Below are 23,573 nucleotides of genomic sequence, written 5' to 3'. Positions count from 1 at the left end.
TAATTGAATATGGAAATGTACTAGTTAGAAAGTGAATCTGTCAACCTCAAATCACTTCATTTCTTATAACTCTGAAATCCTGTCCCACTATGAAATGCATGCAGCAGTGTACCCCACACTGACAAGGGGCACCCTACAGATTTAAATGTGGTGTGATCTCTGAACCACATTTTAAAATGTGGGTTTGAAAGCTACCAGCGACAGTGGGATCTCTTTCCCGGAGGCCGACTCTTCCTGCCCAGCTGATGCCTGCCAGGCCAGCAGGTAGCATATTGCTCATGACGGGGTTTGAGCACGCTCGTTCTTACCCTAACAGCTCATTAATTCCTGGTCACCTTCTTTTTTTTTTTTTTTTCTTTCTCTACTCCATTCTTAACCAGATAAACTCTCTTTCTACTGGGTGAGCTCATCATTGAAAGCATTGTCAAACTTTTATACAAAATCTCTGGCTTTTACTGCTTTTCTAGCCAGGGACTTTCTGCCCAGCAGAAGAGAAACATTCCTGCTTGATAAGGTCCCTGCAAATGTGCAAATGAACACATTCAGACTGAAAGTATAATCACAAAAGCAAGCACAATATGGACCAGGAACTGTGGTTTTGATACTTTTTCTGTCTATACTTACAGCAGTAATATATTTCATCTGACTGTATTGGAAAACTAAAACAGTATATTCAGCATTTTTGGGGGGAAATACCAAATAAAAATAGCATTGGAAAAAGGGCTGAGAGGTGAGATGCTGGCAACACCATCCTTACCAAAGGCTTCTAAAATTGTCTAGAGATGACAACTCACCCAAAAGCAAGCTTAATTAGTCTATTTCTTTCTATAACACTGAGTGTCACTTTGCTACATGATGCAGACAGTAAAAATAATTTGCTTTAAAGAAAAATAGTAGAAGACCAAAATGCAGTCAAATCAGTACAGCTGCATCCAAGAACTTTGTGGCACAACACATAGCTTTCTATACTGTAAAATGAACAAGGCAATAACTAATTTAGATAAACTTTACAGAGTTACTAAAAATACAAGCAGCAATCTCAAGTAAATGCTAGATCCTTCAGCAGTTAGAAAAAGTTTTATTATTTTCTTTATTAGAAAGAAATAAACCACAATAACTTGTCCTAATTTTTTTTTTTTTTAATGCAAAAGACATGGTAAGCCAACATCAGTTCAAAAAGGAACTGAGTAAAAGCAAATGATCTTTGTGACTAGTAGCCCTATTTCTATCATGAAGAAAAAAACCAAACCCTAACAAACAAAAAGGCAGTTGAGAGCCATACAAAGAAGCAAAACAAACTAAAAAGGAAAAAAACCCAAAAACTAATTTCCTGGATAGAAAAATATAGGCCAAAATCAAGTTAGTGTACATCTTTGTATCATGTTCCAATGAAAAGTGTACAGCTTTGGAAAACCACCCATGGACTGGATTAAACAATTTATTTCTGAACTCTTTCCTTCATCCATGATGACTTTCAAAAAGGTTTTGATATTTTACAAGTAGCACAATCAGAATGAAACTAATACAAATATTTGTGTGTGTGTAATAAATTATAATTTTACTTTTTAAAAGTGCACAGAACCAGATCATTAGCACCTGTCAGTATTGGCTAGGATAGATAAGCATTTGCAAAAGAAAAAAGTATTCAACACCTTACTAATAACTAACAATGAAATAGAAGGGGTATTGTCTATGCATGAACTAACTTATGGTTATGGTCAAAAAATACATATTATTTAAGTGTACATTGAAAATCACATATTTAACTGAATGTACTACTTTTCAAAAAACATATTACAGCATATATCTACAAAATTAATTAGAATTTAGAACTGAAAGTAAATTCAGAATTGTTTTTTGTACTAGTCCTGTGTTGGGGTTCTCCCCCCTGCCATGTAGCCCTGGGAGAGGGGCCCTGAGGGGACAGACACGGGGTTTCCCTGCCCCTGGTCAGCCTCGTTCCACATTGGTTGTTTTGTGTTCCCCTGCACAGGCAGGGACCCTCGGGTCCTGTGATTGCCTCAGTTCCTCGGCAGAGCTTCGGCCATGTGGCTGGAGAAATAAACATCTCTGAAACATCTATCAAGAATCAGTCTATATATTTCTTTTCCACGGGCCTCATTGTCTGATATGCGTGTTGCAGTATCCCCACTGTAACAAACGGTGGAGAATTGTGGGCAGAACGATCCCCGATCCCTAAGGACAGCGACTGATTTGTGAGCAAACTCTGGATTTCTCTTCTTGTTTTCGTTTTGCTATTCCATCTCTAAATTATGGAGGAACCATGGAAAGACTCTTGGCTCTCTGAGCCGCATGTGGACATTTATTTTAAACTTGAAAAGATTCTTGAACAACGATTTGTAAATTTTAGCTTAATTCAAGCTCAAAAGGAACTGAAATATTTCCTTTCATGGCTGTTTAAGAACTTTTTCCACGTTTCTTGAGACTTGATTCTTACCAAAGACTTTTGGAAGACCGTTTGGACACAGTTAATTTCTGAGTCAAAATATATGCCGATCCAAGAATATTTTTGTGAATACTATTTAATTACCGAGACCGTTGAGCAATGTCAGCTGTGTCCTTGCAAAGGGAAGCCTGCCTCAGAGTCCGTGCGACCACAGCCACGTGTGCTGAGCGCTCTGCAAGCAGCAGCGAGGCAGTTCCCTCACACGGGCAGAGTGACGCAAGCTGCAGTGTCGGTGGCGGAGCGAGGCGCGGTGAGAGCAGCATGACCTGGCGGTGCCCGCCTGGCCCAGCGCAGCGCGTGGTGGAGCGAGCCCCGTGAACGCCCGACCGAGAGGGGCAGCGCGCAGGTGGTGGCCAGTGGCGATGGCTGTGGAGCGGAGCCGTGCCTAGCTGAGATGTGCACTGGAGCAGGGCGCGGGGGGGACGCTGCTCAGGGCCCCGGCTGAGACATGGGTGCGGCACCAGGCAGCGGCAGCGCAGCTGAGAGCAGAGGAGACAGCGCGCAGGGAGCTGAGCGGCCCGGCCCGGTCCACGCGGCCCCGAATGCGACCCCGGGAAGAGCACGCAGGCACGAGCAACCCTGACGGCCCCAGCAGCCCCGGCAGCTCCAACATGGGAGCGAGGGAAAGTGAAAGCAAAAACACAGCAAGACAGAAAACAGCAGCCACTCGGAAAAAGGAAAAAATCATCGTAGCTAAGGTTTTCGGAATAGTAAAATGGTATAATGTTAAACAAAATTATGGTTTTATAATGAGATGTGGCAACCAGGAAGACATATTCATTCATAGAACTGCTATTAAAAAGAATAACCCTGAAAAATGCATCCCAAGTTTAGGAGATGGAGAAGAGGTAGAGTTCAGGATTATTCAAGGAAGGAAAGGCCTGCAAGCAGTAGAGGTCACTGGGCCTGATGGTGTTCCTGTGAAAGGCAGTATATATGCTAAAAATCGTAGTCATGTTAGACAATATCTCCATTATAAGCCCCCCCTACAGTCTGCCTTTCCTAATCCTACCTTTCCCCTTTATCCTATATCCTATTATCGCCAGTGTATTCCCAATCCGTTTTTTCACCCATGGTTTCCCTCACAAAACCATGCCTTTGCCAATTGTTTCACCAAAAATCCCTCTCCAATGCCGAGAGGGGGATGCAGAGGGGGAGGGAAGAAATTACCTATTGTTGTTTAGAGTTCCAACAGGTACAAATTGAAGAAACCCTCTCCTGCCTCAGTTTCCCCACAAAGCATGCTCGGAGAGTCCTGTCTCCCTTCTGTCAGCCTTAAGACGTTCCAGAGAATCTGTTTGGACATTTAAAGACTCAGGAGGGTGGCTTGTTTTGTTTTGAAACTGTCCTTGTTATCTCATGTTTACCCAGTTGTTTTCAATGTTAAGTTTTAAATCTCTTTTTGTTAAAAATAAATGGGTGAAATGTTGGGGCCCTCCCCCCCTGCCATGTGGTGCTGGGAGAGGGGCCCTGGGGGGGAGGCACGGGGTTTCCCTGCCCCTGCTCAGCCTCGTTCCACATTGGTTGTTTTGTGTTCCCCTGCGCGGGCAAGGACCCTCGGGTCCCGGGATTGCCTCAGTTCCTCTGCAGAGCCCTGGCTATGTGGCTGGGGAAATAAACATCTCTGAAAATATCTACCAAGAATCTGTCCATATGTATTTCTTTTCCACGGGCCTTGTTGTCTGATATGCGTGTTGCAGTATCCCCACTGTAACAGCCCTGCATCAGCTGAATATTTGTATGTGTTTTACCTGAGGCATAAGTCAATCTTACTGAACAGCAGCTCTTGAACTCAAATACTTAAATATCTTACTGGAACCGTGTCACCAGAATATATCAGCACATTCAGAGCTTGAACTATACCTGTATCTAAAATATTTTCCTACTTATTTATAAAATATTACTACAGTATATTCCTGAGCATAATGAGATGTAGACAAAAGTGGCTGGATGGGACAGCCTTGTGGTGGTGACTCTCCCATGTATTGCAGCACTGTGTACTATACTAGTGCTAAACAGCAGGGAAAAAAGGGAAGGAACCTAATGATCTAAATTTTTGCCTGTCTTAATAGGTTGGATACCGTTGAATTGAAGGATAATCTGTGATCATCTCATTTACCATGGACTAAAAGGACTCATGTAAGATTTTAGAGCCCAGGACATTCACATACCAATTTTGTGTGCATACCCCACACATACACACCTGCCACTGCTGTCATGCACTCAGCTTTGCACTGCTGTGCCTTGGATAACATAATTGTTTAAAGCAATAGTATCAGCCCAATTTCCCACATGTGACCAGCCAGTAGGATATATAGTAATGACTGACCTGCTTTCTCCTGCCCACAACAGATGTTTTCCTAGGGAAGAATTAACATTATAGAACTCAAAATAGAACATCAAAAATGGCAAAATAGTGTAAAGTCTCAACAGCTTCATCTCCAACAAGACTGGGAGGCCAATCTTGATAAATTTCTTCACTATAAAATAGATTAAAGAGTTCAACCAAACATTGTTACATATGCAGCTTTCAAAAACTGCACATAATTCTGGATGCTCTGGTTCTTGTTCTCTGACTTCTGTAGGCTATTCTCCAGCTCTTTCAAATGTACTTCATGGTGCTTTTCATTCTAATGAAAAAAGATAAATGCAAAGAAACTTAGAAATAAAATATAAATCAATCATAATAATAATCTAAGACAACTAGTACCAAATTTTTATAGCCTTATTTACCTCTAAAAGTTTTCAGAGGCTCCACAAAAGCAAAGGTGCTAAAAAAGGCCTCAAAAGATTGAAGCTTTTGTTTATGTTCAGGCAGGACCAAACTGAACATGTTTGGATAGACTTAAAAAAAGGCCAATAATAATTTATAATAATTGTAAATTCAGATTATTGTCATTAACTCAGGAAAAAAAAGATATCACTACATCGTTATGGAATTGTTTTGCATCTAATCAAGTCTAGATATGCTTACTGAACACAACTGATCTGAGAGGGAAATGACAACTTCATACATATTTTTTATTTTTGTCTTGCAGGGAAAACTGCCCTGAGTAAGTGTTGTAAACTCAATATTATACAAGTGATTTAGCTAGACTGGGTATCTGTTAGGTTGATGGGAAATGTCAATGTACAAAGTATATTGTCAAGCTGAATTAATTTACTATTCTGAAAAGCATGTATCAACTGTATTAGTAGTGTGTTTTCAGTAATAGGAACTTGTTTGTGTAAATGGTGACATGGTAAGTGATTTCTGAAATCACAAATACCATTATTTACTCACGTGGTGAAATAAGCAGAGGAGTTGTTTTTTTTCTTCTTGCTTCTTTCTCACTTCAGCTTCAAGAAGTAGCAGTTTTCTCTGAAAGGCTTGTTCTTTGTATGATATTTTTTCCTGTTCTTCAGCAACCTATAATAATGAGAGAGAAATTATGTATATATATATATATGATTTATATTTATAAATCATATCTATATTACATATATTTTTACTCTTAAAGCCCAAATCAAATTTTCTTATCTCTTAGTATTAATAGCTCTATTTACTATTCTTTCATCTAATACTTTACTTATTTCCCATGCACAAGAATTAAACAAACCTGAGAAATATTCTGGCCAAATTTGAAAGCTGTTTCACTTGGAAAAAAATGTAATACTAGTGGGAGTGGAACACTTTTTAGCTCATTTTCAAGTTAAGCCAAAATTTTAGTTTTTTCAAAACCAAAGAAATATCCTCAGTATTGAAAAAATCAGATGGTTATTTCTACATTATTAATCTGAAATCACAACTTCATCCATTTTTTCTGATTAAACTAATATAATTCACTACAATCTAAATTCCTACATTTCCTCTTGAATTTGATTTACTGTTTGCACAATTTCTACAAATTACAAAATTCGGTTTAATATAGAAAGAATGAAAACTCTTCCTCCAAAAAGAGAAGGATTTCAACACCAAATTTCTTGTGAGCTTCTATAATGAAGAAAATAAAAGGTAAGATTAAGCTTTCGTGCAGAAACTTTTTGCCATATGTGTGGGATTTAATATTAGGTTGTTAGAGCCTTTTGATTTGTAAAAAAAAAAAAAAAGATAATAAAAGGTTGGTCGATTGAAACTTGTTATTAATTTCCATAGGATCCAAACTTGACAAAGGAATTGATTGTTCAATCCATATTTAAAACATGCAGAAATTCACAGTAACTTTTTAGTATTGCTCTCCACACACAAAATAGTCTTGTCCCATAATTTTTTCTCAAGCACATTTTTAATGCTATTTTCAAATAGAAAGTATCAAACAAGACTGAGAGATGTATTAAATCACCAATACCATTTTCCTTCCTTCTTCCAAAGCAGATTCAAGTTGTCTGGTTAATGCATTATATTCTGCAATTTTATCTTCAAGCTGCAATTTACTGCACAGAAGAGTCTCATCTTCTTTTCTGAGCTGACAAGCAAGTCCTTCATTCTGAAATTCCATCTCTCCTAATTGCCTTTACAAAAAAATGGATTAATGCATTATAATTCACTATAGCAGAAAAGTGTAGAAATTAATTTCAGTCAGATTTTTCAAGTTACCTTTGAAGATCTTCATATTTCTTCTGAATGTTACAGATCTCTTCTTCTAATAAGAGATAGCCCATAGAAGTTACACTATCCTGTGAAAATGACAATTTGTTTCTAGTTGAAGAGACCTGTATACAGGATCTTACTAGAGTAAAGGAAGCCTGCCTATTAAAATCCATCAAATAATTTATCTGTAATTTCAGATAAATATTCTATTTTCAGAAAAATGTTATATTATATTCAAGTAAACATTATCTTGTATTACTGTACCTTGTATGACTATCTTAAATTAATAAAATACAGCCAAAGTAGGAGATTAAAATTTTCTGTGAGCACTTTTGAAAAACTGCTATGTAACAAAGTCCTAAAAAACTCCATATGCTGCTCATGAAGCTTTGTGTATTAGGAGTTGGTCAGGTCTACCTATCTCCCAGCAAAAAAAGGCTCCCCCACACTACAGCCACAGGAAGCATAAAAATAACACTGCATACATACATGGTTATCACAGAAGAACAGTGCAGCACTGGCAAAGAATTTCAGAAGGAAATGAATATCAAAAAAGACAATCGAGTTCATGAAAAGAGATGTATCAGCAGCAGAAGCTGAAGGAAGCAAGAAAACAGTCTTCTCCTGTCCAGCATCCAGAGTGCTAAACTTTTACATGTATTCTTTTAAATCTCAATAGCAATGAGATTATTGCTCCTTCTACCACCCATCAACAGCACTTTGGCAGTAAACAGCCACATCAACAGCCTGCTGGCACCGTCATTTAAAGGGCTGACCACCACCATTCACTGGACTACCTCAAGCAGTCCCATCCAGCAATTTGAGCTAATCTGCCTAATTTTGCTTGTAAGAATTACAGGATGTTCAGGTAGCAGACTGGTAGTAGCAGAAATTAGTCCAGCTGAACCAAGGAGAGGTTTTCTGCAGAGGCAGCAATTGCTCCAAAATGAATTTTCCTTAATTCTGGTTATAGAGTCAAGGGTAAAGGACACCACCAAGATTTAATGCTGAAATTTAACTACTGTTCCACCAGACTAGTGATTGTATTCCCAGTTATTTCACTATACTTAAGTTGTTCTTTCACACTTTTTCAGGAAAACTTGTAGTTAGATTGAAATTACATACATCATTTTATGTAAGGCATAAATTTTGCACCCCAAAATTAATTTATAAAAATTAATAAAGTATTTTGCCAAACAATGATAGATGTAAGAGTTTATGAACATTCCTGGAAGAATCACAAATCAAGAGCTATGATTTTTATAAACATAAATAGTCTATAGGAGCACAGAGACTCACTGTGCTTCAGCTGTAGTTTTCTCATGGACATAGGAGCATGATTAAGCCCCTTTCCCACCCCACTAACTTAAAAACCTTTATCATTTGTGCTCTTCTAACTCAAAAGCACATTAAAAAAAGACAAAAGACAATAAGAAAAAAAACTCCAAACTTACCCTGCCACTGAAATTGATGTCACAGGAAAAAAGACCCAAGGGATATTCATATTCAGGCTTTAGAGAAAATAAAGCATTAGTGTTCAATACAGCCAAAAATAGAAATTATCCTATTAATGCGTAAAAATAATTAATCAACTAAAACATTGCAATAATTAAAATTTTATACATCATCAAGAATATAATTTATCTGATTAAATATTTTATGGTTTATAAATTAATGATTAAAACCAACACTAATGTAGAATTAAATTATTCTACTAGATACAAACAATATCTAGATTTGCATTTATTTCCAGGGAAGAATTCTGCAACACATCTCAGGACATAAGTATTTAAAAAGATCAAGAATATACTCACTCTAAAAGTAACAAATCTTGTCACATAATGAATTCACATAAATACCGTTGGCAACAGTTTTATTTGCATTGTGCTATTTCCACAGAAGAAGTTTTTGATTTATGAAGTTAAGTAACAAAGGAAACCTCACCACTGTCACACACGCCAACAGGAAAAAATGTCCCAAAGACTTTTTTCCACATAATTTTCTCATTTATCTTTAGAAATCAGCGTGTTCTAACCACCTGAACCTCCAGCTCCCTAAGGGTTTTGCATTTCTGTGCAAGGATCCTTTCCCAGGACATAAGCCTTTGCTGGTTTTCCTCAGCTGCTTTCAGCAAGTCACAAACATGTTGTAACTTCTTTAACTCAGCCTCCGTTTTGTCCCTCACCTGCATAGTAGCATCACAGGAGAAAAATGTAAGTGTAAAACCATAAATTAATTGTAATACTTAATGGATTTTCATTTAGGTAATAAAGCTAAAATTCTACACAAGTTGCATATCACCTATTTTATAAAATACTGACAAAGATACAAGTTCTTTTCTGATTCTTAAGAAAGTGCTGTGTTCCAGTGTTCAGCTCCATCTGCTGAAAAACTCATCTCTGTATGGATTCTCAATTTTAACTGTTAGTTAAAAAAACCCCCAGCAGTTACAGTAGGTTTGCTTCCATACACAACTTTCACAGCTGTTCTGTCAAAAAGCTCGTTTCAAAATCATCAACAATAAAATCACATTTTTGAAAGTGATAAAAGAATTCTGGAATTCTAAAATAGCAGCCCAACTACTTGGTCATTGCACTAGGAATCATTCCTCACTTGTTTGCAATTGTGTAGTTTCCAAAACCCACCAGCTTTAGATAGCAGTTAGTAAAACTCTCAGAAATTTAAAACCAAGAGACAGTACCTTGTGACTTCTAATAACATCACAAAAATGTAGAAAAGATCAGTATCCTACGGAATTGTTTGGAAACATTCTTTATTACTGCGAAACTTACCTTATTTTCTTCTAAGAGTTTGTTTTCTGTTATTTTTTTGTTTTCATTTAAGACCACTTCATATCTGGATTTCAATTCTTCTACTGCAATTTGTCTTTTTTGTACCTAGGACAACATTTTTTTTTACATACATTTGCGAGGTCCTTCATTTAAATATAGAAAATATAGAATCATTAATATGAAGCATAAAGGAAAACCTAGGATTTCTAAATAGTGTCTCAAAGTGTGTCATTATTTGAAGTTATTTATTTTCATTATCCTACTTGTCACAGCAAGTATAAAAGGGTTACCAGGTAAAGAGCACTATCATATCAGTAGTGTGTTATCAACAATGGAGAATGAGCTGCAGTTGTGCTATAGAAACAGCCAGCCCGGCTCACACCTCTCTCCCCACATAACAACTATCACTGACACTTCCCATCTGAAGTCACTACAGCTCTGAGCTAGGGAATTTCACTCCATTCACTGCTTAAGGCTGGCTGTTACCTGAAACTACATCTACCACCTACCACTGGCAACAAATTTAATTGTGATGATGCATCCCACAGACAGGGCTCACTTAGATTCTTTCTAAGTATCATGTCTTTCTTTTCTCTTGACAGTGATTTAAAAAATAAATAAGTTAAGAATGTCAGTGAAATTTTGTCTATACTATAGCAGAAATATATATATATTTGAAGCAAAAATTTCTGTGTGAATGGAGCCAAATACAAAAAAAAATTATATAAAGCCCATTTTAAGTTTGGTTTATTTGTTTCTCTAGTATTTTTAATGTGGATTTACCTAGTGAAATAAAAAACTCATATAACCCTATACTCATAACCCTAACCCTAATTTATATTTCTTGAATGAACTTGAATTTCTTGAACTTTCTTGGATACAGATATGCTCTTAGGAACACAAAATAAAATATGGTCAAGTAGAGGTAAAATATCATCGGTATATCCACTGAAGACACCAGACTCAAACTTTATTTTTTAAATATATGGTTTATTGGGTCACTAGCCTGCTTTTTAGGAAGCAAAACTTTTTGAAGCAAGGTTGAAATTGTTGGCTTCAATGAGCTTCAAGTGGGCTTCACACGATTCAGTACAGACTATGTGTACTTGTGACAGTATGGAGACTGTTCTTTGATATCGTTTGTAATAGCACTTTCTTCTTTCATACTCAGTATTACAAAAATTTTACAATCCCTATGACAACAAAATGGGTTTAGTACAAACAAAACCTTTATCATTTCCTCAAAACTGCTTACAAATTTAAGAAAACATACTTGAAGATTTCAAACACGGTAAGTCACCTCATTTTTATGCTGTTGTACGAGGTTTTCCTGCAGCTTTGCTTTTTCTTGCAGATGTAGCAACTCATATTCAACAGAAACTGTACTGTTCTCTAATGTAGCAAGGGAAGCCTTGATCAAAAATAGAAAATACAAAAATTTTAAGTGTTACTTAAAGAACACATTCTAGAATATGATATTAACAGCAAGTGACCTGCAGGCACTAGGAAGAGTGACATAAGTATTTTTCTTGTCAAACAAAAATGATAGTCCATAGTTCATTCGTCAGCTCATGAGAACATTTATATTGGATGACAAATACAATACAAAACCTGTAAACTCTTCAAAAATTGAAATTAATAATTAAGATAAACTCAGTTCTTTAATTTGAAAGTTTAACAAACATAAAAAACCAATTTCTACTTAAGCAATTGTGCAGTTACTGACAGTAAAATAAACAGCATCCTGATTAAGCAGATATATCATCAGACAACCTTGTTCCTAGTTTTGCCATAAATTGCCACTGAAAAATTTTCAATGTCTCATTTACCCTTACTATTATAAATGGATGGCAAACTTCATTCTAGAGGTTTCTAGAATGTGTCTAGATAGAAGGTCCAAAGAGAATTAATGTAGTTACTTCATTAATGTATGAGAAATGTAGAGCCATTCAACAATGATTTATAATCTCACCTTTAATTTTTTGTTTTCAAGGTAAATCTTTTCATTTTCAGAGTTAACTGAATTTAGCCTTCCAAGAATTTCTTCCTCCGAGTTTCTTCTCCATTCCTCCCTTCTTTTCATGCCTTCCACAAGGCCTGTGATCTGACTTGTTAGACAGGCAAGAAGTTCTCTATAATACACAGAGCTTTCAAAACTCTCACTATGAAAATTAAATTGAAGCTTAACACATTCTCCTATTCTCCTTCATTGATTATATGTATATATATGTATAAAAATAAAAGGGGGAACACATTTAAGCATCTAAAGAAACAATTATCTACTGAAATAAACTGTCTGAAAGAGGAGAATTTCTACTCCAAGGAAGGGGTCTTAGCTCAATTACAGAACACCAAATCATACTTCCAAGAGAACTATGCATATGCACACTGTACAAAATGTAATTATATTGAATTTATAGGGTATATCATGTAAGGTCCTACTAAGAACATTCCCTAGCTACTTTAGGAATGTCACTTTCCATTATTAAAAGCAAAAAATTATGCTATGCCTCACTTTTTGCTTTTTATTGTTAATAAAGTTAACAAAATTTGTTTTGCTGTTTAGTGGTCACACACTGCTTAGTAGAACAAGTCTTGTTAGAGTGGCACATTTCAAGCAAAGACTTGTATTTCCAACTGAAACAAAACCAGCAAAAACCAGCTGGAAGCAGAATGATATTTGTGCGTTCTTAGATGCCTTCTTGTACCCACTGGACCAACAGCGGGCTAGACAGATTTCTGGAGTGATCTTGTCTACCTGCACTTTGGTTAAATTTTAAAATCTACTGCAAATATTTTCAGAAATGTCAGATTTTCTGGAACAAAATCAAAATATTCCAGACAATTTAATTTCAGCTGTTAAATACTTGAGCATGAATCAAGTTCTTTGTGAAATAAATACTGTCTCAGACCTAGAATAAAGGCATCTAAAAGTTTCTTTTGCTGATTTAAGTTATAGTCCATATTTCTATCAACAGCAACAGTAAAAGGATATTTGTCACTGTCTGCCAAAAAAATGGCATACCCTTCATGTACATTAAGATTTGACTGTGTAGTTTGAATAAGGTTGGATAATTTTGTTCTGCTTTTCCTTACATGAGTGAACTGTTCAAATGGGCATCTGAGAGGAACCTTCTCTATCCTCTAGTGAGGTGAGACATTAGTGGAACTGAAATAATTTTGCCATCAGTAGTCTGAAGTAGGAACTAGAAGACAAAGAACCTTCTTCTATTCTATAAACAGAAGGGTTAACACTCAAGCTGTGGAATCAGTTATTAAATAAGCGGTTATGTGGAGGCCACATAGTAGCTGCCAGCAAGTTCAGGCTAATCAGAAGTATGCAGGGAAAAGAATATGTTCCTTACTGGTAAAGGGGAATAAAGCTTTAAAGGAAGTGAAATGCAGCAGAGACAAGGCTAAAAATCTTAAATTTGTTCTTATTTCCAACTCTAAATTCTGCTCAGAATTTCAAAATATAAATAAACTCATTTACATTGTCAACAATGAGTACTGCACTACTAAATATCAACACCCTGCGACTACATAAGTAAACAAAAAAGATCAACAGTCCAACTTACTTCTGAAGATCTTCTATTTGAACTTCTAACATTGTCTTTTCTTCAACTATTCTATCATGCTGCTTTTTCCAGACATCAGAGGCTGACAATATCTCACACAGTTTGACTTCCTAGAGAATGTAGAAATTATAAATTATGTAACATAAGAATGCCACTGAAGAATGCCACTTAATTCTACAAATTTTTCTAAACACAAGAGCAATTTAATGTAAAAAGGTTTTATTGGATCTTCCTCATACAAAGAAATATAAATTTTCTCTCATCTCAAAATAAAATCAACAAAATTACCCACACTTTGTAAAAATCAGTCTAAGTACAGACTTACTTTCAAAGCAGAGACATAGTTAACATTGGTGTTGTATATCAACTGTAGAATACAACATTTCAAAATTTAAGATGACAACTTCTTCTTACCAAAAAAAATTGTCTTTGATACATCTCAACTACATATAAATTACATCAATTAATACAGAAATAAAACTGTGCCAAAATATTTTAAGAATGAAAAATACTCGCTAGGTAAGAAATGAAACATTAGGTAAAATCCCTTAAATGAATACGGATAATTAACCAACACATGCTATCTTAAAATTCAATGAGGAAGAAAACAAGTGTGACTTCAAAACATCAAAAGTTCAGGAATTAGTTGCTGTCCCTCTGTACTGCTAATTTTAATTAAAGAGCCAGTACTGCCTTCTCACAAAGATCTAAGAATATAAAAACCATTATTAATCATCTCCTGGAACACTGAGTGGAAAAGTATATCCTTAATACTGACATATCTGAAATTATTACAACGCATCCAATTGTATGAAAACATATTCTTATTAGGAAATCCAGATAAGGCAGTAAGCACAGTTATGGTGCACCTGGCCTTTTTGAACAATTACAAACTATTGATAGGCAGAGCAAGATTCCATGGAACAATTTTGATTAAAGAAGAAATTTTATACTTGGCTTTTGAAAAGGTTCAGAACAAGCAGCCTAGAAACAGAAAGCTAAGTAACCATGAGACATCACATATTAATAAATAAAGAAAATTAAGACTTCAAACTACAATAATGGATTCTCAGTTAGTACATTATATTTCTGAGTTAGTCAGTGCTTATCCATAGAGGACTAACAGGAAGACCAGGAGAGGTTTAACCAAAAGCTGGTGAGACTCCTCTTACTTCCTACAGTTTGAAATGTACAACCTCATGACTTAAGACAATCACTGAATTTTAATAAAACAAAGGCAGTTAATAGTAACAGTTTTTATGACACCTACAACAACCTTTTCCTTAACAAATGAGCAACAAAACAAAAGACGTAGAAGCACAGCCTAATCAAACAAATGCTTCTATTTTCCACAGGTGAAAGTATTTCCATTGTTCAGTTTCAAACAATACACCACAACATTTCTCACAGCATAGTCACTCACATGTTCTCTTATTTTAGAGGTTACATTTTTCACAGCTTCTTCAAAGCGTTGAACTCTTTGTTTCTGGGACCTTGTTGCTTTTTCCAGAGCAATCTTCTTTTGCTCATTTGTTTCCTTTAAGGCTAACTTCTGGCACTTGTATTCACCAATTTGACGTTTCCACTCTGCTATTTTATTTTCTAGAGTCTGCAGCATAATTAAAATCAACTCTTCAAATGCTAAACCTTACAGATAATTTTGTGCTATAAAATAATCAGGAATAGCTGTTACATTTATAATCTGTTTCCATATTATCTTGGTGTCTCAAATCTTGTGGTTGATGCAAGGAGCTAGCTGAGATAAGTACAAGAAAAATACAGAGAGAAAGTCATTACAAAGATGAAGAGAAGGGACTGAGAAGGTGCAGTAGCAGGCGGGAGTAGGGAGAAAGACAGCAATCTAACCATCTCTGTGTGCTCTTGGAAATGAATGCAGAATTTCAATTTAGAAGGCATGGTATGGATGTTAAACCAGTTTATGAGGAGGAAAATAAAATGGTTTCATCAGACTATTTCTGTAAAGAATATCACCTCAATGATGCTACCAGTGATATGCACTGATGTATTAGAGTATGTGCTCTGAATTGAGTGACACACACACTACCAGGTCTGGAGATAGGCTGTATGACTGTATATGAAATTTTAATATGAAATTTAATATCTTGGATTTGTGTTTTTTAAAGTCAGGAAGCTAGGAAAGGCTGGAGTCTTTTCTTTAGTATAGGTATTACAATATGGTCTGCGATTAGATGACAATATACTATTGCCTTGCAAGACCTCTGAATGTTTTCCATGCATAAAATGGCCCCACTTTATTAATGACACAGATTTGTTTAGTGAATAAAATATTTTTTATAAACAGTGAAGCAGAAATGCATTTTAATGCATTTAATAATATTATGAAACATGCAAAGCAGTCAAGATGGGAAATGGGTTCTACAACTGCCATTTTATTGTCTTTTCTATTACTGTCATTATTTCTGACTAACTAGATGTGTATGTCACTCTGACGAAGACAGTATACTGATCCCATTTCATGCAGGAAGCCGATCTCTCTAACTTCATGGCTTTTGTATTTTTCATCTATATACCACATAAATATGAATGGAAAACAACAACAGACATTAAAACACTACCTGGTGATGCTCATTAAAAGCAATACCAGACTCTGATTCAAGGAGAGTCTCATATTCTCCTATCAAAAATGACCAAGCTACCAATAGACAATTAGTTTCATAAAGACAAGTGTAAATCCGGTTCATATCTCTTACTATTCTTCCACTGAACTCCAGCAATGTAGGTAGCAGCAGTGTAAATTAATTACTCAGTTCAGTGATAAATATTCTTACTGTAGGAATGATTAATACATTTGTTTCCTTCTTTTTAGCCTAGGTCTGACACTACATTATGTACTACATGAATAAAGACCTACTACTTGGCTACTGACTATGTGAATGTGCCAGCCTTATTCAAGATACTCATTGCCAGTTGCTATAAAATATGCATATTATGCATGAGGGGATATCTCTCAGTACAAGTCTGGCTAATGGCCCCAAAACTTTTACACAATCAAAGCAAAATGTATGTGGTTTTCCAAGTGAAAGATGGTCTTGGGTACTGGGATTTACCAAAAAGCAAAAGTGCTACTTCAAAAAATGAAACAATGAAACAAAACCCTAGGTAAATGGTAGTTTTTCTATATAAAAGCTTACAGAGCATCTAATAAACAAAAATGTGACTTAAGGTGGTGGATAAACACCTTCAATAAACACAGCAAATAGAATATCTCAATCTACGTATGGATTTCTTTAACTATTGGTGTAAGTAAACAGCTGCTATCCCCTATCATAACCACAGGAGGTCAGAATCACACTAAGAAAAAGTGCTTTGGGCACTAGTCAGTGGCTGAGGTAAATTCAAATTGAGAACTAATTTCATAAGAGCAATGCTAAGCTTTTGCAAGCTTTTGTCTAGATATTAACAAAATCCTCCAGCAATTTCTGAAAGCGAACAAAACTTTTAAATAGAGATTGAATGAAAATACAGCTGTATATCAAGTTATTTTATCTAATGAAAATGTTGTTGGAATTCCATAATTGTACTAGGTAGAATAAGAAAACAATTTTTATTTAGAAGAAAACGTGAGGGATGCAGACATAGACACGTGATTTAAAATTGCCTTGATGTAGGCTGGGTGACAACCTCAAATGATACAATTAGCAGGGGATATATGTTAGTTAAAAACGTTTGGAAATTAGAAATACATTCTTTTTAGCCAATGTTTGCTCATTCATGCCTACGTTCTTGGCAAGTTTCATATACTGCATTCTGAGGCCACATACGGCTCCAGCCTCTCACACATGACCTCCTCCTTGCCTTTTTCTAGAGCCAGTAACTGAAACAAGCACCCAAATTTAACTTGTGCTTTTTAGAACAGAAAATGGAAATAATGTAACCTACCTCTACCTACCTCAAACGAAGTGAGATTAGGCATTAGTCTTAAATATTTCACTTTCAGTCAGTATAAAGAGACTTATTGATTCTTTCACAGACAATAAGAAGAAACAGGGTGTGGCTGTCACCGTTCTTTTAGAACAGAAAGGCACCATATGGACTTGCCTATCTCTTTGTCTTGACCATATGGAGACTGTCTTCTAGACAGTGCAGTTAAGTGAGTGCAAACACTTCTAGCTTCTGTGCATGTTTCACTTTGCTTCACTGGAACTGTCCAAGTGGGCACAAGTTGAGAAAAGAAGAAAAAAACCAAAAAAACAACCTTGCAATTAAAATAGTGTGGTCAGGCAGACCTTGCAAAATATAAATACTTATGATTTTAGTTGTTTTGGATTTTTCTTTTACCAAGAATTTGATTTCAAAACAGGCTACAGTAAGGTTTTGCTATTTTTTTTCAATAAACTGAAACGCAAATAAAAACATTTTGACCTGTATTTTCACTTTTAATTCATCATTTTCTGCTTCTTTTCTTTCAATCTGACACTGCAGGTGAGCTTGTACTTCCTTTACTGATCTTGACAGTTGGTTTCCTTTCTGTACGTTGATCTAAGAAAGACAAACACAAATCTATTGGACTATACTGTATGATGCTCCCTTTATTTTTTTTACTATGCTGTAGTTTCTAACTGACTTTTGAAAGTCCTCAAAACCTGGAAAAGAAAAAACGTGCTCTACAAGTATATTCACAAGCACTAACCTGCTACAAATTGTATTAATGTTAAATAGAAATCACCAAGTTGAAACTATTTATGTATAATTATTGCATCATATTTAATCTGGGTTTAAGAAGTAGGAATAAGGCCTGGAAGCATGAACTCAGAAATCCAGGTTGAGCAAAGGCATCCAGCTAGCAGGATGACTAACATTAAGCCACACTGATCAGCTGTGCTCTGACTAATTAGACCTAAACTGACCTTCATTAAATTCCAAAGACCAGCATCTACTATTAGAAGTATTGATACATTTAATTCAAACTCTAATTTTGAGGGGTACATAAAACATAAGGGAAGAGGAAACTCATGTCACCAGGACTCGGGTCAGATGATTCTACAAAATATCTTTCAATATCATTCCTTTGGCTCATTCTAAGTAAGAAGTAATAAGGTAGAAAACTATTGTATTATCAGTATAGACTAAAAGAGACTAAAACAACGTACCAGTGGAAGTGTTCATTATAGATACCAGTAAGAAAGGCAGATGCTGTCAAGTATTGATGAAAATGCCATTTATTGAAATTAATGTAAGAAGGAACAAGGGGATAGTACAGCAAATCATTTATCCTTTCAGATGCTGGACACCCTAAATTGTTCAACATACGGTAGGTCTCTAGTCAGGGCATGGTACACCACATAGATCCCATCAACATTGAAGTCTGCTGGCATTGGGGTCTTCAGAATCTTTATAGGCTCTTCTGTACAGCATTTCTATTCTCAAGCAAAAAGATGTTTCTATGAAAATGTGCTCCTTCACTTGAAGATAAAGACAAGGACATGACAATGGTCCCCACAGGCTTCTCTATTATGACAAGCTGGTAAAGTTTATCCCGCAGCCAACTGATGTGTTCACTTGGTTAAGCAAAAAAAATTCTTAAAGAAGAACCATAGCTCTTAAAGCACCCCAAGGAGTTACAAATAACAAAGTACACCGCTGCCCCCTTAAAAGTTTAACTGAGCCTATTTGGTCCCTCACTAACACTGAACCAGGCTGCATTGCATACGCACAGAGAGCACTGGAGCTATTCAATCTGTAACACACACTGCCAAACTACCAGTAAAATATCTTTCAGACTTTTACACTACCCTCTCATACAGAACAGTTCTTCCCTTCCAGTGTTGGTATTTGCACTGAGCCCCTTCTTTTGGTGCAAAGAATGAATGGTATCTTGCCACCCTTGTCAGCCTTTGATGATATTAGCTCTGCTGCCTGTACTACCTTTCCTCAAAGAGCCATGGAAACTAACTGTGAACAGTATCTGTTTAGCTTACTCCATATTATGCCATATAAATACTTTTATTCCAGAACTATTGAAAATCAGTAAATCAGAAGTCAAAAGCCATTAGTCTGGATGTGTGCCCCTCCCTGTACCTTACGATATTAGTGTTAAGGATAACTGTATCCGTAGTTGGTTTGAATATAGTTTTGGTGGTTTTAAGATAATTCTGTATGAAACATCTTTCAGAATTTTACTTTTTTCATAGGTCTTTGAAATAATTGTTTTACTCAAAGTTTAAAATTTTTAATTAAAAATCAAGTACATTGGAAGAAAACATTCATTCCAACGGAACGGGTCACTCACTTTTTCACACTGAAGCATGGATGAAAGTTCTTCAATCTGTTTCTCCTTTTCAAGTATTTTTTTCCTGAGATTCTTAATGGAGAAAAAAAACCAACAAAGAAATTATTTTATTGTACATGTACAACAAAGCCTCAGTAATGCGCATTGATGAACATTTCAGATGTAAAACTAAGATTCAATTTTGTGATGGTAAATCACAAATACTCCCACTTTTCCACTCTTACTGAAAATTGTATGACCCAATAAGGTAGCCAATTTCAGATGTACAGCATAGAACAAAGAGAATCAAATTTTAATTTACTTACAGCATTCTGAATTTCATTTTCACTTAGCTTCTGCATCCAAGTGTTAATGTTTTTACTGTTTAACTGCAACACAGGAAACATTAAAAATTTCTTCTGATTGTAACTGATTTAAGTTTTTTCAATGGTCTTAAATTGGTTACATATAATGTGCTACATTTTCAAATTTGCTACCTGGTACATATGAATATAAAAGCTCACATACTCACAAGCTACTTAGTTGGTGGTTTAAACCCTAAAGATTCAATTTATTTTGTACATAGGATTTGTAGCTAAAGAAACAAACCAGGGTTATTCCATACACCTATTTATTTTTTATTTTATCTAGAAGGGCTCTAAATACTGTAGATAAGTGTTATTTAAGCATGTAGTTAAATGATAAAAGCATTTGTAGAATTCACAGTGTTTCAAAGACTAATATTAAGTGCTAAAGCCTTTCAGGAGCCGCAGTTAGTTAGGAGAATTTGAAAATTGAATCAGAAAGCATAAGCTGGAAGATCACAAAAATCAATTTGCATTAACTCTTTGTAGAATTTATGTGTCCATAATATTGTCAGCTAAACTCATTATTTTAAAATGTCCAATTGTGTGTGTTCGAACATAACTTTCTATTTTAAAAAAGTAGAGTTGTGTGGCTTTTAGACTGTAAATCCCAAACGTTTTAATTTCACTAATAAGAAGATAAACCCACAAACTCAAGTTGGAAACTCTGGCATCAAAATTTTACTACAACTCCTTCATCTTATCCTGGCCTGCATGTAATCCCTGATAATGTTCTTTAATCTTGATCCCATGCCTATCTGTGAAGTCAGTCCATGGACCTCAATTCCACATCCATGTTTCCACCTTTGCGTGCACAGCAAACTTACAAATACTGTATTCTGTAGAAGTCCTAACATCTCCTGACTACACTGAATCAGATTTGTTATCAGAAAAAAAAAAATATATATAAACAGGAATGGTTTTGTGACCTGACACTGATTTATCAGCAAAAATACTCAGAAGACTTCCCACAATTGAGAAGTGACTGGAAACTTAAATTACTCATAGCATCTTTCCGTTCTCAGGAAATAGTCTTCCCCACAGTTCATTCTTTATGAACTTTTTATCTTTTTGTTGAATGATCAACAGAAAGCCTCATGCTTGTAAGACAACTAGCATTGTCTATGAAAACCTGAAAATGAAGATTATCTTCAAAATTAAAAAATAGAGTTCAGAATAAACACCCATCTTTGTTAGGTTCTGAAAAAGAGTTAAGAAAGTCGGCAATGATAAAACACATTTAATTTTAAGAAATCTACATTCTTCACTCTGTCAGGTTTCTGTGTGAGTTCCACATGTGAGGTCCACATGTCTACTGTTATACAGGAATTCACTCAGATCCACTTCCTGTTTTAACAAACATAGTTCAACAAACTCCTTCCAAATTTTTAGGAACTTTCTTAGTGCACAGGACATAACAAAAAAATCTCTCCCCAATGCGTCCATTAAGGAAGATAATATGACTAAATGTTTCTTTCAGACTTGTGTAAGAAACATACATTTCCACTGATTCTATGTTTATGCCTTACATATTTTCTTACTTGGTGTTCTAGACTGTCAGATTCTTTGCTCATATCAGTAAAATATTTTTCATCTTGGATGGCTTTTGTAGTTCTATGACAATCCTTTATATGTGGCTGAAGTAGTGAACACGGTTTTCCTGTTCCTCCAGGTGGCACACATGTTTTTCCCTAAAATAGCATAGCATTCATAATTATGTAACATTTAGTTTCACTCACAGTAAGGTCACTGATATTGCTAATTCAAGGATATCAACATAAAACAAGTCAGGTCCTCAGGAGAATCCTTTAAGCGAAAGTTTAAAGGTCAAAGAATAATTTAGGACTTTCAACAAGGATAAAAGCCTGTGATATCACAGGATGTACCCTCAGTTTGCTCACAGAACACACCTAATCTACAAGGCAAAGGCAAACAGACTACCTCCAGTGAAGGTGAAGGCCAAGACCTGCTCAGATTCCAATGCTGCTGTTTTTCACAGCAGACTTCTTCCAATTTCGAGGCAGCAATGGCTTTCCTCTTTTCCCAGTTTGGAAAAGCTTCTCACCAGGCCTGGCTGCTCAGGAAAATGATGCTGCCTGTGCCATGGCAAGCCCAGAGCCGTACCAGACCTACTACCTAAATGCATCCCATTCCCCCACTTCCTTATCAGGCACCAGCAGCCTCTCATTCACCCTCAACCCTTCTCCAAACACCTCTCCTGCCTCTACCTTAGCATTCCAGCATGTTGATGCCTTCACCAAGAACAAAGTTATCTGTTTACTCCACTCAATGCTCCACTGACTACTCATTATTTTTTCAGAAGTGGATTGTGTTGCCTTCTCCACACACCAGGACCCATTTCTTCTGCTCTCAGCCTGTGCCACGTGCATCTCCATCAAAAGGATTTGTCAGACTAAGAGTTTTTGTTCTTACATCCATATTCTCCTTCACATAATTGAGAAAATGAGTAACAAATTTTGGAAGTTCCCATCTTAAATAATGACTTCCTCACAGAATCAGAATGCAGACTGCTCTGTTCCTAATTGTTGTCTTAAGGCAAATGAATACACTCAAACATCCAAGGTTTTTTATTTTATACATGTTTATGTGTGTGTGTGTCTTGTTTTATAACAGGATTAGATTTCCTGGCAGACCTCAACTTGTGTAACACACCGCAACTCTTTGTAGCTTTTTCCTGGATATACAACCAAAACCAAGTTCTTGAATTTAATTACTTCCAGTGAAAACAGCACCTTGGAAGATTAAACATAATGCTTCATTTATCATAGCCAATCTGTGTAAGCAGAAAAGAACAAATAAGAATTTTGTCATAGTTTCAGTATACTCTTGTTATGTCCACCACTGTCACTTAGCCATTTTTTGAAATATCACCTACATCACATCTATAACCAGGAAGTATATTTGTAACCTTGTTAACAAAGTAAATACAATTTTAAAAAATCAAGCCTAACAGGAACAGAATGAACTTGCCTCAATAGTGTGAAGAAGAACAAACTTTTCCTGAAGATCAAAGCCCAGTAAAGGAGCAGTAGAGTCATGTACAGGTAAAGATGAGGATGGTTGTAATGATGATGATGACATTTTGATTTAATGCTGTATAACAAAACAGTATATGTTAACAGATTTAGGTGTTCTGTGAATCAGTAACCTAAGCATTGCTGGCATCCCAGGTTGTTCCCACTACAGTGGGATTACTGGACTGGACCAGTCACAGCAGAGGTGTAACACAGCTAAGGCAACTGAAATCTTCCACAAGAATTCACAACTTGCAAATGCTTAGGCACCACTGAATTCATAAATTTGGTGCACAGAAAGCAAATCCTTCCACAGCAGAAAACTGAACACACACGAAAGACAGAGTAAAGCTCGCAGCTGCTATTTCTCACTTCCTCGCTCCCCAGCACAGAGGGGGAGGTTCAGGGGCACAGGTCACTCAAGGCCAGCCCTCACTCCGGGCCCACACTCGGGCTCTCTGCTCACCGAACGCCCCTGCGCTCGCTGCCTGCGGCTCCCTCCCCTGGGGTGTCCGG

At 36.1% G+C, this 23,573-nt stretch overlaps 1 protein-coding gene across 1 annotated transcript; it reads right to left on the bottom strand.

Moving 5' to 3' along the window:
- Positions 1-4,968: 4,968 nt before the first annotated feature.
- On the bottom strand, positions 4,969-23,124 carry ODF2L (outer dense fiber of sperm tails 2 like; the record flags this gene model as incomplete). The annotated part of the gene is made up of 15 exons (XM_082287390.1): positions 4,969-5,097; positions 5,751-5,876; positions 6,796-6,958; positions 7,044-7,159; positions 8,492-8,548; positions 9,830-9,934; positions 11,130-11,240; positions 11,802-11,937; positions 13,408-13,517; positions 14,831-15,016; positions 17,812-17,928; positions 19,679-19,750; positions 19,984-20,046; positions 21,564-21,713; positions 23,014-23,124. 15 exons carry the CDS (start codon positions 23,122-23,124, stop codon positions 4,969-4,971), a joined length of 1,752 nt encoding a protein of 583 aa, XP_082143516.1.
- Between the last annotated feature and the right edge of the window lie 449 nt (positions 23,125-23,573).

This window comes from Coloeus monedula, assembly GCF_965178545.1.
Source record: "Coloeus monedula genome assembly, chromosome: 9".
NCBI lineage: Eukaryota > Metazoa > Chordata > Aves > Passeriformes > Corvidae > Coloeus > Coloeus monedula.
This window is presented reverse-complemented; position numbering and strand designations above follow the sequence as displayed.